This window comes from Saimiri boliviensis, chromosome 11 (assembly GCF_048565385.1).
Source record: "Saimiri boliviensis isolate mSaiBol1 chromosome 11, mSaiBol1.pri, whole genome shotgun sequence".
In the NCBI taxonomy this organism is placed as follows: domain Eukaryota; kingdom Metazoa; phylum Chordata; class Mammalia; order Primates; family Cebidae; genus Saimiri; species Saimiri boliviensis.
Window position 1 is genome coordinate 21,169,915 of NC_133459.1, and position 14,791 is coordinate 21,184,705.

The 14,791-nt window shown below is 53.8% G+C and overlaps 1 protein-coding gene across 4 annotated transcripts in view; it reads left to right on the top strand.

Annotated features, from left to right (window-relative positions):
* The window catches only part of EPHB2 (EPH receptor B2), a 204,529-nt gene that overhangs the window by 154,778 nt on the left and 34,960 nt on the right, over window positions 1-14,791 (top strand). For all 4 annotated transcript variants that reach the window (XM_074380259.1, XM_074380260.1, XM_039474371.2 and 1 more), the window contains exons 4-5: window positions 3,719-3,874; window positions 5,589-5,924. In XM_074380259.1, coding sequence (XP_074236360.1) covers window positions 3,719-3,874; window positions 5,589-5,924 — 492 coding nt within the window. The remainder of the gene's footprint in view (window positions 1-3,718; window positions 3,875-5,588; window positions 5,925-14,791) is intronic.

Genomic DNA, 14,791 nt, shown 5'->3' on the forward strand with positions numbered 1-14,791 from the left:
AAGCCCATTCAGATAGCCCGACTGCTCAGCCAAAGCTAGGGCTGCAGCCTGCGTGTCCTGACTGCCCCAAAGCTCTGGGCAGTACCAAGATGGGGAGGCTGCCCCTTCATCCAGCCATCAGGGAAGGGTCAGTGCCCAAGAGGAAGGGGAGATGGAGGGCAGGAGGACTCAGGGGACCCAGAGCCAGTGCAGCAAAATGGAGAGAGCCCTGGACAGGGGCCTAGAGATTGAAGTTGCCAGTCCCTGCCCAACACTCACGAGCTGTTGATGCAAAGTCAACTTAGAGGCAGGATGGTGTGGTGGTTACAGAAGTGGCCTCTGGAGCCAGACCACCTGGGACTTAAGCCTGGCTCTGCACTGTAAGCCCACATGCTCAGACAGTGGCTTCACCTCCTTTGCTTTCATGGAGCTGAACGTGAAATCACAGCTGAACATGGCAGTGATCATGTGTCACAGGGCGGGCAAGGCTTCCATGAGTTAATGCGGGCAAGGTCCTCAGGACCGTGCCAGCACTTAATAAGGACTTACTAGGGCCGGGCGTGGTGGCTCATGCCTGTAATCGCAGCACTTGGGAGGCCAAGGCGGGTAGATCACTTGAGGCCGGGAGTTCTAGACATACCTGGCCAACGTGGCGAACTCTCATCTCTACTAAAATACAAAAATCAGCCAGGCATGGTGGCGCATGCCTGTAATCTCAGGAGTCTGAAGCACGAGAATTGCTTGAGCTTGGGAGGCAGGGGTTGCAGTGAGCCGAGATCGCACTGCTGCACTCCAGCCTGGGCAACAGGGTAAGACCCTGTGTCAAAAAAAAAAAGTACTCAGTAAATGCTGCCACTTGCATGTTTACACTCTGGAGTCCTGGCCTCCCCGCCTTCATGATGGAGGCCGTAACCACTCCCCAGAGACACTCGTTGCCATCTTCGTTGCTGTCACTGTGGTCTGTCGGTTGTGTCTAAGTCCTGCCTCCCCCTGCTGCTCAGCTGGGCTGAGATCCCCACAGAGCCTGGCCAGAGTGGCACCAGCCAGCATGGCTGTTGATTGGCATGGTTGCCATCTTTACTGGCCCACCTGACAGAAGCTCCCACCACGAGATAGGAAATGTAGGGACCAGGGTGCCATTTTCCAGTGTCCCGGCAGGAGTTGTCCTTGGCTTATGCACTGAGCCCCTACTCCATCCAGTAGGCCCTAGGATCATAGCCACGCCCTTCCCCAACCCTGTGCCAGGTACCGCGTCCATCTCCTGTAATCCTCACGGCCACTTTATGCAGTGGATGCTCTTACCAGTGAGAATAGTGTAGCTCAGAGAGGTCATACAACTTGTCTAAGGTCACTCAGCAAATTGCTTTGGAACCAGATTGCTTAATACTGCCAGGAAGTTTAGCAATATAAAACTCATAACAATCCTAGGAGGCAGATACTATTGTCCCATTTTACAGATAAGGAAGCAGTTTAAGTGACTTGCCCGAGGCCACACTGCTCACACAGATGGGTCTGGGATTTGCCAGCAGCCTGCACACAACCACTGTGTTCACCCCCTTCCTGCTTGCACGGTGTCCAAAACCCATGCTCATTCCACTTAAGCAGGCAGCTCCGAGAAGTATGTATGGGCCGGGTGTGGTGGCTCAGGCTTGTAATCACAGCACTCTGGGAGGCTGAGGCAGGAGGACTGCTTGAGCCCAGGAGTTCAAGACCAGCCTGAGAAGCATAGTGAGACCCCTGTCTCTACAAAAAAAAAGATTTTTTAACAACAACAACAAAAGAAGTATTTACACAACACTCTCTGAGTGCAGGTTCTAAGCTAGGCACAGGACAAGCAGCCGTGAGTCAGACATGGCTCTGATCCTGGGGGAGCTGAGTGCGTGGGCAGGGGACCCCCAGAAAAATAATGATGGTGGGTAAGTAAAGCACTCTGAACCCAAGCAATGTTCCAGGCACCAAGAAAGGCAGGGTCTCTGAGGCCAGAGCTGGTTGAGGGTTGAGGGAGGGTAGTTTGCTAAGACTTGGACTTGGAAACTCCAACCAAGGGGACCAGGCCTGTGCCCACTGTCTCAGCAAGATCACATCACCTCTCTACACTGCCCTTGAAGGCTAGAGCTGGAAAAATGAATTAGGGAAATTTATGTTCATTGTTTACCTATATAGACACTGATGTTCAGAGGCTGAGTCATTTGCTGAAGAATCCACAGTACCTAGGCATGAAATGTGCTCCAGGTGAGAGCCTGGGGCCTGTGGATGGTTTAGCTACGTGTCATCCCAAGGAGATGAAAGGTTTGTTGCAAAGCTCTTTCCTGTCCACCCACTTATCCCTTGCACAATCCCTGTGAGGTATCACAGCAGAGCTGGGTTCATGAACCCAGCAGGCTGAGGCTGGGTGACGGGCAGGGCCTGTCTCAGCCTCCTGATCCTCAGCCCAGGGCCAGCAAGAAGAGGAAGGTGGATTTGAATATGCGTGCACACAAGGTAGTTGCCTCTTATAAGCCCTAACCTCATGCTCAGAGCGGCAGTGGATATAGACCCCATATTAGGGATGATGGCCACAGCCCATGAGAGAGCCCAAATGCAGGCCAAGTGCAAATGCCAGCTGAGTGCAAACAGTGCCCTCCTTAGGCTGGCCCTGGTAACGCAGGCTCCTTTTATTTATATATATATAATATATATATATATATATATATATATATATATATATATATATATATCGTGACAGATACATATATATGTATATATATCTCGTGACAGATACAGATATATAAATATATCGTGCAATGGCACGATCTCGGCTCACCGCAACCTCCGCCTCCTGGGTTCAAACAATTCTCCTGCCTCAGCCTCCTGAGTAGCTGGGATTACAGGCACGTGCCACCATGCCCCGCTAATTTTTTGTATTTTTAGTAGAGATGGGGTTTCACCATGTTAACCAGGATGGTCTCGATCTCCTGACCTCGTGATCCATCCGCCTCGGCCTCCCAAAGTGCTGGGATTACAGGCTTGAGCCACCGCGCCCGGCCTATTAATATTTTAATACATTAAATACCAACTATAACAGCTACCATTCATTGGGCACCTGTGCGAGGCCTTGTGCCATGTGCCTTACACTCATTTAGGATACTCACAACGGCCCTGCAGAGATGGGCCTTAGAATCCTAATTTTACAAATAAGAAAACTGAGTCTCAGAGTAGCTAAGCTGCTTGTCTGGGGCTGCACAGCTGGGAAAAGGCCTAGCCAGTACTCAAAGCCAGTTCTGTCTGATTCCAAAGTATCGACCACATCACCTCTCTACACTGCCCTAGGACTCTTCTTCTGCTGTGTAATCTTTTGATGGTCTGCAACCCAGGAACTAGTTTTAAGAATCAGGGCCCAGTCTGACATTACTAAGCAAGACGGGACCCATGCGCGCTGCCCCAGACCTCTTCACATATGCCTCCTAACCAGTCGGGATTGATTCTATAGACCGTGAGACAGCCCAGCTGTGACAGGCGAGGGAAGATTGCCGGGAGCCCCAGACAGCTCAGGGACAAGAAACGCGGTAGTCCCGACAGAACTAGAACTCCCACGTTGGGGCCTGGAGACTTCAAACACTTCAAGAGCTGGGATCCTCCAGCAACGGTGCTGCATGGCCACTCTGCGAGGCCATGTGGCCCCTCTGTGAGGCTGCGTGGCTCGTGGCCTCTCTGAGTCTTCATGCGGTTTCCTGGTGACCCTCCTTGTCTTCTCTCCCAGGTTGCCCATCTGGAACTTTCAAGGCCAACCAAGGGGACGAGGCGTGTACCCACTGTCCCATCAACAGCCGCACCACTTCCGAAGGAGCCACCAACTGTGTCTGCCGCAATGGCTACTACAGGGCGGACCTGGACCCCCTGGACATGCCCTGCACCAGTAAGTCCTGCGGCCCCTCGAGGGCGATGCCTGACCGAGTCCCAGATCTCCCTGCAGAACAACTCAGAGCGAGGGTTGGGTGCTGTCTGGTTATAGTCAGCCCTTCCCTGGTGGGAAGAGAGATGGAAAAGTTCTCAAGGAAGGAGTGTCCTGGGGTGGTCCTGCTCCCACCACGCAGACACCACCATGCGGGCGCCTGGCTCCTTACCTCCTTCTGCTGAGTCACGCGGAAGATAAAGTCGAGGTCTGGATTCACAAAGGGACAGGGGATGGGAGGCCCGGCAGGAGATGAACCACACAGGTGGCATTTGTGGCAGAAAATGCTGCCCAGTGTCCTAACCTGGAAGCGGCTGCCTGAGTCACAGCCCAAGTTCCGCCAGGAAGGGGCTGCCTAGGAGCATAGCGTTGCAACCCCTGTATCTGTCAGAAATGGCATTCAGCTGTAACAGAGATGACCCTGGTGGCTGAAACTGTAGAGATTTATTCTCTCACCAAAAAAGGAGCCCAAGGCAGGCAGCCCTGAGACAGTAGGGTCAATCCATGATGGCCTTCAGGGCCTGGCTCTTTCTGCCATTCAGAGTGTATGGTTTCTATATTCTTTTTGGTTTTTTTCTTTTTTGAGACAGGGCCTCCCTCTGTCGCCCAGGCTGGAGCACAGTGGCATAATGTTAGCTCACTGCAGCCTCGACCTCCTGGGTTCAGGTGCCCTCAGCCTTCCGCCCTCCGCCTCCCGAGCACCTGGGATTACAGGTGTGCACCACCGCATCCGGCCAATTTTTCAAATTTGTTTGTAGAGACAGGGTCTTACCATCTTGCCAAGGCTCTTCCCACACCCTCCCAAAGCGCTGGGGTTACAGGCGTGGGCCACTTTAGTTTCTGTTCTTAAGGTCACTTCATAGTTCAACATAGCTGCTGCGGTCCCAGCCATCACACACATTTTAGGCAGCAGAAAGGAGGAAAGGCCAAAGGGACACGCCATGGCTGTCTGTCGCTTTTTAAAGAAACGATCCTAGTCAACAACTTCTGCTCTGTATCAGTGACAAGCACTTAAACATAGGAGGCTGAGAAACGCTGTCTATTTTTTTTTTTTTTTTTTTACTCTTATTGCCCAGGCCAAAGTGCCATGGTGTGAACTCAGCTCGCCACAACCTCCGACTTCCAGTTTCAAGCGATTCTCCTGCCTCGGCTTCCCGAGTAGCTGGGATTATAGGCATGAGCCACCATACCTGGCTAATTTTGTATTTTTTTTTTAGTAGAGACGGGGTTTCTCCATGTTGCTCAGGCTGGTCTTAAACTCCCAACCTCAAGTGATCCACCCATCTGGGCCTCCCAAAGTGCTGAGATTACAGGTGTGGGCCACCGCACCTGACCAGAAATGCTGTCTTTTAGCTGGACATATGACCACCATGAATGAAGCTGGGCTGTTCTGAGGAAGAAGGAGAAAATAGATACCGGGCAGGTAGAATCCCAAACGCAAAAATACTATCCTCAGTAACAAACACTGAGCAGGTTGGAACCCAGAGGGAAAGGTTTGTGCAGATATGGCAGGCTAAGTTATATTCTAGAAACATCTCTCTGGTGGGGAGACAGGAGAAGGAATTTAAGGAAGTCCTTTCGGAGGCCTGGGCTGGAGCCAGAGCAGTGGGCACAGTGGTCACGTGCGGAATAGCAGCCCCTGAGCCCCCCACTGACCAGCCCGTCTCCCCCACCCCAGCCATCCCCTCGGCGCCCCAGGCTGTGATTTCCAGCGTCAATGAGACCTCCCTCATGCTGGAGTGGACCCCTCCCCGCGACTCCGGAGGCCGAGAGGATCTCGTCTACAACATCATCTGCAAGAGCTGCGGCTCGGGCCGGGGCGCCTGCACCCGCTGTGGGGACAACGTGCAGTACGCCCCGCGCCAGCTGGGCCTGACCGAGCCCCGCATTTACATCAGCGACCTGCTGGCCCACACCCAGTACACCTTCGAGATCCAGGCCGTGAACGGCGTGACTGACCAGAGCCCCTTCTCGCCTCAGTTCGCCTCTGTGAACATCACCACCAACCAGGCAGGTAAGCGCTTCCGACGTGGGCCGGGGGAGCGCCCTATCCTGCCGGGCCAGGGCGTGTCCCTCAGTCCTCACGAAGACTCCTTCACATCTGTGGAGCGATTTCTTCTTTCCAAAGGCTTCTCATGGGATCCGTCCACCGGGGAGAGTCAGCGCTCGCTTTTCACTGTAGTGGTGTTAATAGTCATTGCTCCCCTTTGTCCAGTGCATATTATTGAAGGTCAAAGTTAAGCTGCTGTCACAAAAAGATCCAACACTAGGTGCCTTAAAGAACGCGGGATGTATTTCTCTCTCGTGGGAGAATCCAGAGGTGAGCAGTCCACATTAGCAGGGTGGCTCCGATCCACGCAGACACTCAGGGAGCCAGGTTATTTCCATGACGTTTCCCCGTGACCCCTGCTCCTTGCCTGCATGTTCCAAGCTGAGTCTCGGGCGTGTCTGCACGAAGAGAGGGAAGACCCAGGGCAGCAGTGATGTTTTAAGCCAGGTAGGTAGAGGTAGCATCTTTCTCTTCTGCACGCATTGCATGGGCAAGGCGTCCGTCTCATGGCCTCCCGGAGCCCCAGGAGAGCCCGGAGATGTCATCTCTTGCCGCCTAACTTGAACCTTGATCACAAGTGCCTTCTGTGACCCTCAGCCCGCTCCGGTCTAACTCCAGAAAACTCTCGTCAGGCTCACCTTTAGTGACCCTTTCTATGGTCACATGTCATCCTCCACCCCCCGCTCACTCTTCCTTCCTTCACAGCAAAAACATAAGTTGCCGAACACGCCAGGATCGCCTCCACCCCATCCTCTCTCTAACCCCCACTCCACCTGGGCTTCTGGCCTCACCTCTCCGCCAGGACCGCTGTCCTCAGGGTCATGTGAGGCTAGGTCCCAGAGATGCTTCCCAGCCTCATCCCCCACCTGAGGCCCACATGAGATTATCCAGGACATTATGCCACCTGTGGGTAGAAGAGCTCCTGGTTGGCATTGCGGGTGTGCCCCTCGGCTATTCACACAACAACCTTTGCCAAACTCCTACAGTAAGCATGGTCAGGGCCGTGTCCATGAAAGAGCTGAGGGAGGCCAGGCTGCAGGAGGGAAAGTGAGTGGGCTCCCCAGCTGATCTTTCTGATGTAGGGTGGAGCCCAAACGATAAGCATGCAGGGATGCAGATGTGGAAGTCCAGGCCCAGGAAGTCTTCCTGGAGGAGGTGGAATTTGACTTGCAATTTGAAGGACCAGTTACATTTTTTTTCAAGAGTCAGAGTCTTGCTATGTTGCCCAGGCTTGTCTTGAACTCCTGGCCTCAAGTGACCCTCCTGCCTCAGCCTCCCAAAGTGCTGGGATTACAAACAAGAGCCACTGCACCCAGCCAGTAGAATGTTGAAGGGAACAATAGAAAACAATGGAATTCAGAAGGGAGGAAGGCCATGCCAAGGAGGCGGAAAGACAGAGGGCAGCTGGCCGGGCGCGGTGGCTCACGCCTGTAATCCCAGCACCTTGGGAGGCCGAGGCGGGCAGATCACCTGAGGTCAGGAGTTCAAGACCAGCCTGGCCAACATGGTGAAACCCCGTCTCTACTAAAAATACAAAAATTAGCTGGGCGTGGTGGCAGGCACCTGTAATCCCAGCTACTGAGGAGGTTGAGGCAGGAGAATCACTCGAACCCAGGGGGTGAAGGTTGCAGTGAGACGAGATCGTGCCATTGCACTCCAGCCAGAGTGACAAGAGCGAAACTCTTGTCTAAAAAAAGAGAGAGAGAGGGCAACTGCCTCCATGTGGTTGAGGGGTGCTTTCCACGCATGACCTCACTGCATCCCTGTGGCCTCCCTGAGAAGGAGGCATCCATGTCCCCATTTCACAGATGGCACTCAGACAAGTTGAGTCCCAAACCAGGAAGAGTGAGAGGCAGGAACTGAGTAGGTCTGACAGACTCCAGTGCTTGGGCAAAGTCCTGGATGTGTCCGCGGCACCTTGAGCTTGACTGTGGGTCTGATTGTGCGTGTGAATCTGGGTATTTGTGAGTGTGCTGTCATATGTGTTTGGTGACCGTGTGTTTACAATGCATATGACTGTGGCCATGTGGCTTTTGTATACATGCATCTGTGAGCATGCACGTATCTCAAGCTGAGGGGCCTTAGGGACAGGGGTGAGGAGGCTGTGTGTCTGAGCATGAGTTTGTACGTCGGAATGTGGCTCTGCCTGTCTGTGTGTTTGTGTCTGAGGAGTGTGGTTTGGGTTGGGAATGTGTGCGATGCTGCCGTGGCTGAAACAGCATGTTTGTGAGTGACTGCCTACAGTTCCTATGGGGCCCTCAGTGCATTTAAGCCCCACTCAGATTGGGGTCCCGAGGGATCTGACTCAAAGCAGGCAATCTGAGAAAACCCTCAAAAGCCAGTCAGGCACAGTGGCTCACACCTGTCATCCCAGCCCTTCAGGAAGCCAAGGCGGGCAGACCACCTGAGGTCGGGAGTTCGAGACCAGCCTGGCCAACATGATGAAACCCCGTCTCCACTAAAAATACAAAAATTAGCCAGGCATGGTGGTAGACACCTGTAATCCCAGCTACTCAGGAGGCTGAGACAGGAGAATCACTTGAACCCGGGAGGCAGAGATTGCAATGAGCCGAGATCATGCCACTGAACTCCAGCCTGGGCAACAAAGCAAGACTCCCATCTCAAAGAAAAAAAAATCCAGCAAGTGATAGTAAAGACCCCTAAAAGAATAGAACGCCTCAGCTGTAAGGCTGTCTTCTCTGGCTTGGCAAAGCTCTGAGCTGGAGAAACCCAGGCCCCCAATGGGGTTAGAGGAAATAGAACTCTTTTTAACTGGCAGAAGCCAGAAGGAAGCTCCTGGAGCCCTTTCCCTAGTTGCAGGGACCTCTCCTACATCCACTGGGAGCTCTGCAAGTGGAACTGCCTACCCGAGAAGCCTCAGCTTATTAGTAGCTAGGAGCGGGTCTGGGCTGCTGGGACGGAGCCTGCTGTCTGCAGCTAGATGTGTCCAGGAGCAGAGCAGAGCATGGAAGTCAGGGGTTTCCAGGGAACAGGCACACAGGGAGAGCCCTCAGGATTGAAAGACAGAGAAGCAATGAGAAGCAAGCACTGGATCCGGAGCAGAGACCTAGGCTTGGCTTTGCCATTCCTTTGCTGCATGAAATTAGCAAATGAACAGCCTTCATTTAGTCAGTGTATGGGTCAGCTACTCCTGCAATAACACTGTGTAACAAAATCACCCACAACTCGATAGTTTATACAATAAACGTTTATTTTCTCACTCACTAGTGTGTGGGTCAGCTGGGGTTTGATGAATCTTGGCCACGCTCTCTGTGCCGGGCAGGCCTCCAGAATGTGAGTTGGGTTCAGCCTGTTTCGTGTGACTCCTCGTTCTCCTTGGGCTGGCAGCCATCCCAGGCTTGTTTCTCTCAAGGTGAAGCGTAGGATCCTGGAGGGAGCCAACCATACCTCACTGGCCAAAACAAGTCCCACGGCCAAGCCCAGCGTCAGTGGGATGGGGAAAGACGCCCTGCCCACAGTGAGTGGGCCCTGCAGAGTTACTTGGCAAAGGATGTGGATACCTAATCCTATCACAGAAAAGGAAGAACTGAGAGGATCATTGGTTTCATCCACCACGCACATGAAAAATACTGCCTCCCTCTGAGGGCTCAGTTTCCCCACCCAACTGTACATAAGAACTGTATGGGAACACAGGTACCAGAGTCCAGATTTCTCTCTACCCCAGTCCTGCCGAATCGGAACCCCAGGCAAAGACCCTGGCAATATGCATTGTTAACAAGTGACGCGGGTGTTTTTTACCATTGGACAAATTTGGGAAACTCAGGTCTGAGTGAGTCTAAACCCCTGGAAGCCCTCAACGCCCTGAGGCTTTTGGAATTATAACAAGTCCTTCCCGCTCCTCTTGATTCCAAGCCCCTTGGCAAGCCCCTTCTCTTACAGCTGTTCAGAGCCCAGTGGGGGCCATGTAACCACACCACACCCTCACCACATCATCCCCCTTTGCCAGATGAGGAAACTGAACCCCAGGGAGCTGGAACCCCTCACTTCCATGCTCTGCCCTGCTCCTGGGCACATCTAGCTACAGACAGCAGGCTCCATCCCAGCAGCCCAGACCCGCTCCTAGCTACTAATAAGCTGAGGCTTCTCGGGTAGGCAGTTCCACCTGCAGAGCTCCCACTGGATGTAGGAGAGGTCCCTGCAACCACGGAAAGGGCTCCAGGAGCTTCCTGCTGGCTTCTGCCAGTTAAAAAGAGCTGGAGTCATTTATGCAAGATCCCACTACTTAAGTGACCTCTACTAAAATTTAAACACAGGACCATGTAACTCCAAGTCTACACTGTTCTCCAGGGTAGCGTAGACAGAGTATCTGCCCTGGAGGATGCCTGTCCTAGTTGGAAAAATGAGACACAAACACAGAGTCTACATACAAGACGATGTGGATGAGGACCCAAGAGGTGCTGGGGGAGATGAGGGAGATCACAGGCAGGAGAAATCATCCTCCTAGGGAATGGGCAAAGGGTATGTCCTGGAAGCCTTCCTGGAAGAGGAGGCATTTGAGCTTGACTTTGAAGAATGGAGAGGCATCTAGCAAGCAGAGATGGAATCATGCAGGGAGGAAGATGGCCTGGGGGAGGGAAGTGCAGGAGGCAACCAGAGGGAGGATTCCACTTTCTGTTCCCCCTAAGCGTCAGGTTCCCCTGACCCAGAATCTTGGCACGTGCTGTTCCCTCTGCCTGGAAAGGCTTTCTTATCCCATTCTTCGTTCGGGCCTCAGCTCATTTTACTGACCTTCCTGACTTGGTCAGACACCTCCCTCCCCAGCCCCAGCACCACGGCCTCCTGGTTCCCATGGCTGAAATTCTAGCCTTGTGCCATTGGTCATTTGTTCCAATTCGTTTCCCCCGTCATCAGCACCACAGTTTTCCCAGCCCCTAGAGGGGGCTACAGCACAGTGAGCGCTCAGCAAACATTTGCAGAAGGGCTCGGGGAAGCGTGGAGAGGTGCCGTAGGCCGGGAAACAGACTGGGGACTTGATTACTGGACAGATGCATTCAGTGGTAGGTTTTAAGCAGACCCTCAAATTCAATATATAAATATCTAGTGCGTTGCCTTAAAAGGAAAAAGTATTTCTTTTGGGCAAGTGACTGGGCCTTACTCGCAATCCCTTGGCATTCGCCAGGGCCAGAACTGTCTTCTGACTTCATAAAGCCATCATGCCGCCTGCGAACCACACTCTCCCTTTCCAGAACGCCGTTCTGCCTCTTATTCATGAGTGGTGCTCACGGCCCCCGAGGAAGGAGGCTGGGCTGGGCTGGAGGGATAAGGAAACGGGTTGGGAGAGGTCATGCCCTGTACCCAGACACACCCCGCTGGCCAGCGGCAGACCCAAGTCAATCCGGCTGTTCAGAGTGAGCGATGCCACCCTCCTGCCTCTCCACACCCACAAACAAGACCACAGCAGAGAAGGGCGGGAGGGAGGGACAGAGGCTGAGCCTTAGGGTGGGCAGTCAGAGGAAAGCTTCTCTGAGGAGGTGGCATTTAAGCAGAGATCCGAATGACAAGGAGAGACAGCCCTGGAGACCCAGGGGCTGGGAGGCGCAGCATTTCACCAATGCAGGGCTCCTATCCAGCGCCCTTGGCCACTCCCCAGGGCTGCCCCAGACACAGCATAAGCTCTTTAAGGATCTCACCCTGAGCAAGCCCAGAACACCCCCACCTCTGCCAGGTTCTGGAGGTAGTGGGAAGGGTCTGTGCTTTGGAATTGGGCAGCCGAACCTGGCTTTGAGCCAAGCCTGGCCGCTCACCAGCATGAGCCCTTGGACAAGTCACCCCGCCTATGTCTGATTGCATCTCCCTCATGGACACCTTCGCCCCCCCGGCCCCTTACAGGAGGATTTCAGCTGTGAGGATTTCAGCTAAGCTATGCAAGGTGCCTCCCAGGTTGCTGGCACAGGTAGTAGGCACCCAAAACACAGAGCTCATTCTCTATTCACTCTAATCCCCCAAACGGCTCACATTTGTCCCATGCTTGCTGCGTGCCAGGCACCGTGCGGAGCCCTTACCACTGAATCCTCACAACGATACGAGGCAGGTCCTGTTGTCATCCTGTTTCATAGATGAAAGGAAAGCCAGAACGAAGCTCCTGGAGCCCTTTCCGTGGTTGCAGGGACCTCTCCTGAATCCACTGGGAGCTCTGCAGGTGGAACTGCCTACCCGAGAAGCCTCAGCTTATTAGTAGCTAGGAGCGGGTCTGGGCTGCTGGGACGGAGCCTGCTGTCTGCAGCTAGATGTGCCCAGGAGCAGGGCAGAGCATGGAAGTGAGGGGTTTCCACGGAACAGGCACACAGGGAGAGCCCTCAGGACTGAAAGACAGAGAAGCAATGAGAAGCAAGCACTGGATCAGCTCACCCAGGCCACGAAGTCACAGAGCCTGAGTAATTAATCGTGCCTCTACATCCTCAGGGATGATGTGGCCAGACTCATGCCTTCCACAGAGATGGGGCAGGCTGTCCATAGGTGCCATCCATACTACAGCCTGGCTGGGCATTCCCAGCCTTTGAGGCCCCCTGGAATGAACAGTGGGCCAAGCACTTAGGAAGCTCTCCCATCCGCATATCCTAGGAGCTCATGTTGGAGAAAGGGCATCGGAGATGGGCCTGACAAACTCAGCCCCCGTCCCACACGGCCCATTCCAAGCTGTGTAGCCAGGTTGTAAGAAGACCTCATTTTAGCTGGACGTGGTGGCTCACACCTATAATCTCAGCACTTTAGAAGGCCGAGGCAGGCAGATCACGAGGTCAGGAGTTCGAGACCAGCCTGGCCAACATGGTGAAAGCCCATGTCTACTAAAAATCTTTTTCAAAAGAGCTAGGTGTGGTGGCGGGCACCTGTAATCCCAGCTACTGAGGAGACTGAGGCAGGAGAACTGCTTGAACTTGGTAGGCGGAGGTTGCCGTGAGCCAAGATCGCACCACTACACTCGGCCTGGGTGACAATGCTAGACTCCGACTGTGGGGTGGGGTGGAAGAAGAAGACCGCATTTCTTTGAGCCTCAGTTCCATCACCTACAAAATGGGCATTTATCTGTCATTAACAAGAACGACATTAACAAGAATGTGGACAGCACCTGGCACATAGCTGGACAGTGCATGAAGGCAGCGAGGCTTAGTCCCCTATTGCTGCCAGAACAAAATACCACAAACCCAGCAACTTAACACAACACACGGGTATTATCTTACCCTGCTGCAGGTTCAGAAGTCTAGCAAGGATCTCATCAAGCTAAAAGCAGCATTGGCAGGGACGTGTCCTTTCTGATGGTGCTAAGGGACAATCCGTTTTCTTGCTTAGATGGGTTGTTAGCAGAATTCAGTTCCACGTGGCTGTAGGAATGAGGTCTCTCTCCCCTTGCTGACCATCAGCTGGGGGCTGCCTGAGCTCCTCAAGGCCTCTCTTGGGTCCTTCCACAAACCCCGAGATCTCCGAAGCAGCAGCAGGCCATCGGGTTCTTCTCACTCTCCAACTCATCGGTTCTTGGACTCTCTGCTGGGAAAGCTTCTCCTCTTGTAAGCACTCCAAAGATGAAGTTCAAGCTACCTGGGTCATCTAGGAAAATCTCCCCATCTCAGGGGTCATCACCTTCATCATACCTGCAAAGTCCATTTTGTCATGCAAGGTAACGTATTCACAGATCCGGGGGATCAAGACGTGAACATCTTTGGGGGTCATTATTCTGCCTATCACAGAAGTTAAACCCCCATCAAATTAAAACTCAGCAGCACTGGCAGAGGCCTTGAAGTCCACCCAGGGCAAACACCTCCCTTTAGAAGAAAACCTGAGGCCCACACAGGTTCCTCAGTGGCTACCCAAGATCCCACAGCAGGTCCCCAACACCCCGGCCGGGTCTCTGTGACACCACTCCACATGGCGTTGTCGTGGAAAGACTTTCAACTCTCCAGAGCCTTTTCTGCCACTGTGTTCTCTGATCCTCCCGCCCTGCTGTGGGGCGAGCACACACCGGCTCAGCCTCTGGAACTGGCAGGAACATGTACTCACCTACTTCTCTCCCTGGGGGACCAAGAGGATCAGAGGGAAATGGGCCAGCAGAGCCTCCTGTGAGCTCATGCCTGGGACCACGAGGTTCCAGAGGGAGACAGAGGGAGAGGGCACTTCCCTCCCTGGGCCGAGCCCTCTGCGCACCTTCCTCTTTGATCCTCCCAAGCATTCTGCAGGGAAGGCATTGCTGACCTAGAGTAGCATCTAAGATTGGTTTGGGCTGCGTATTCCAAGAAGAAAAATAACAGCCACTGCCACAGTGATCTCACTGATAGTGCTGGTCAACAGTCAGCCATTGGCCACAAACCGACGGCGTGGAACTAGAAGCAGGGGGCGAGCTCGGGAGGCCCGGGGTTGGCGGGACGGCGACTCTGGTCGTGGCGCGGTGCATTCTTAGGTTTGAAGTTCATCTGCTCCGGGTCACTCGGCAGCTCTTCGGGTTTTGTCAGGGCTCTAGGGCATGTCTGGGGGTTGAGTGCTGTCCACTGGTCTAGAGCGGCCCTGGTGGGGACAACCGGAGCAGCAACTCTGCTCCAACGTGGCTCCGTGGCCAGCAGGTCCGCCGGTGCGTGTTTTCTCACGGCAGTCACAGGGAACCGAGGCGGCAGACAGACACTCCCAGGGGCTTTGCAAACCTCTGCCTATATCGTGTTGGCTTCTATCCCATTGGCCACCGCAAGTCACGTGGCCAAGCCCAGAGTCAGAGAGCGAGAACTCCAGTTACAGCGCAAGGGGCGTAGATACAAGGGGGAACAGGGGGATTACTACAACCAGTCTAACCGAGTGGCCTAATGGGAGGTTTCTTTTCCTGACGTGTG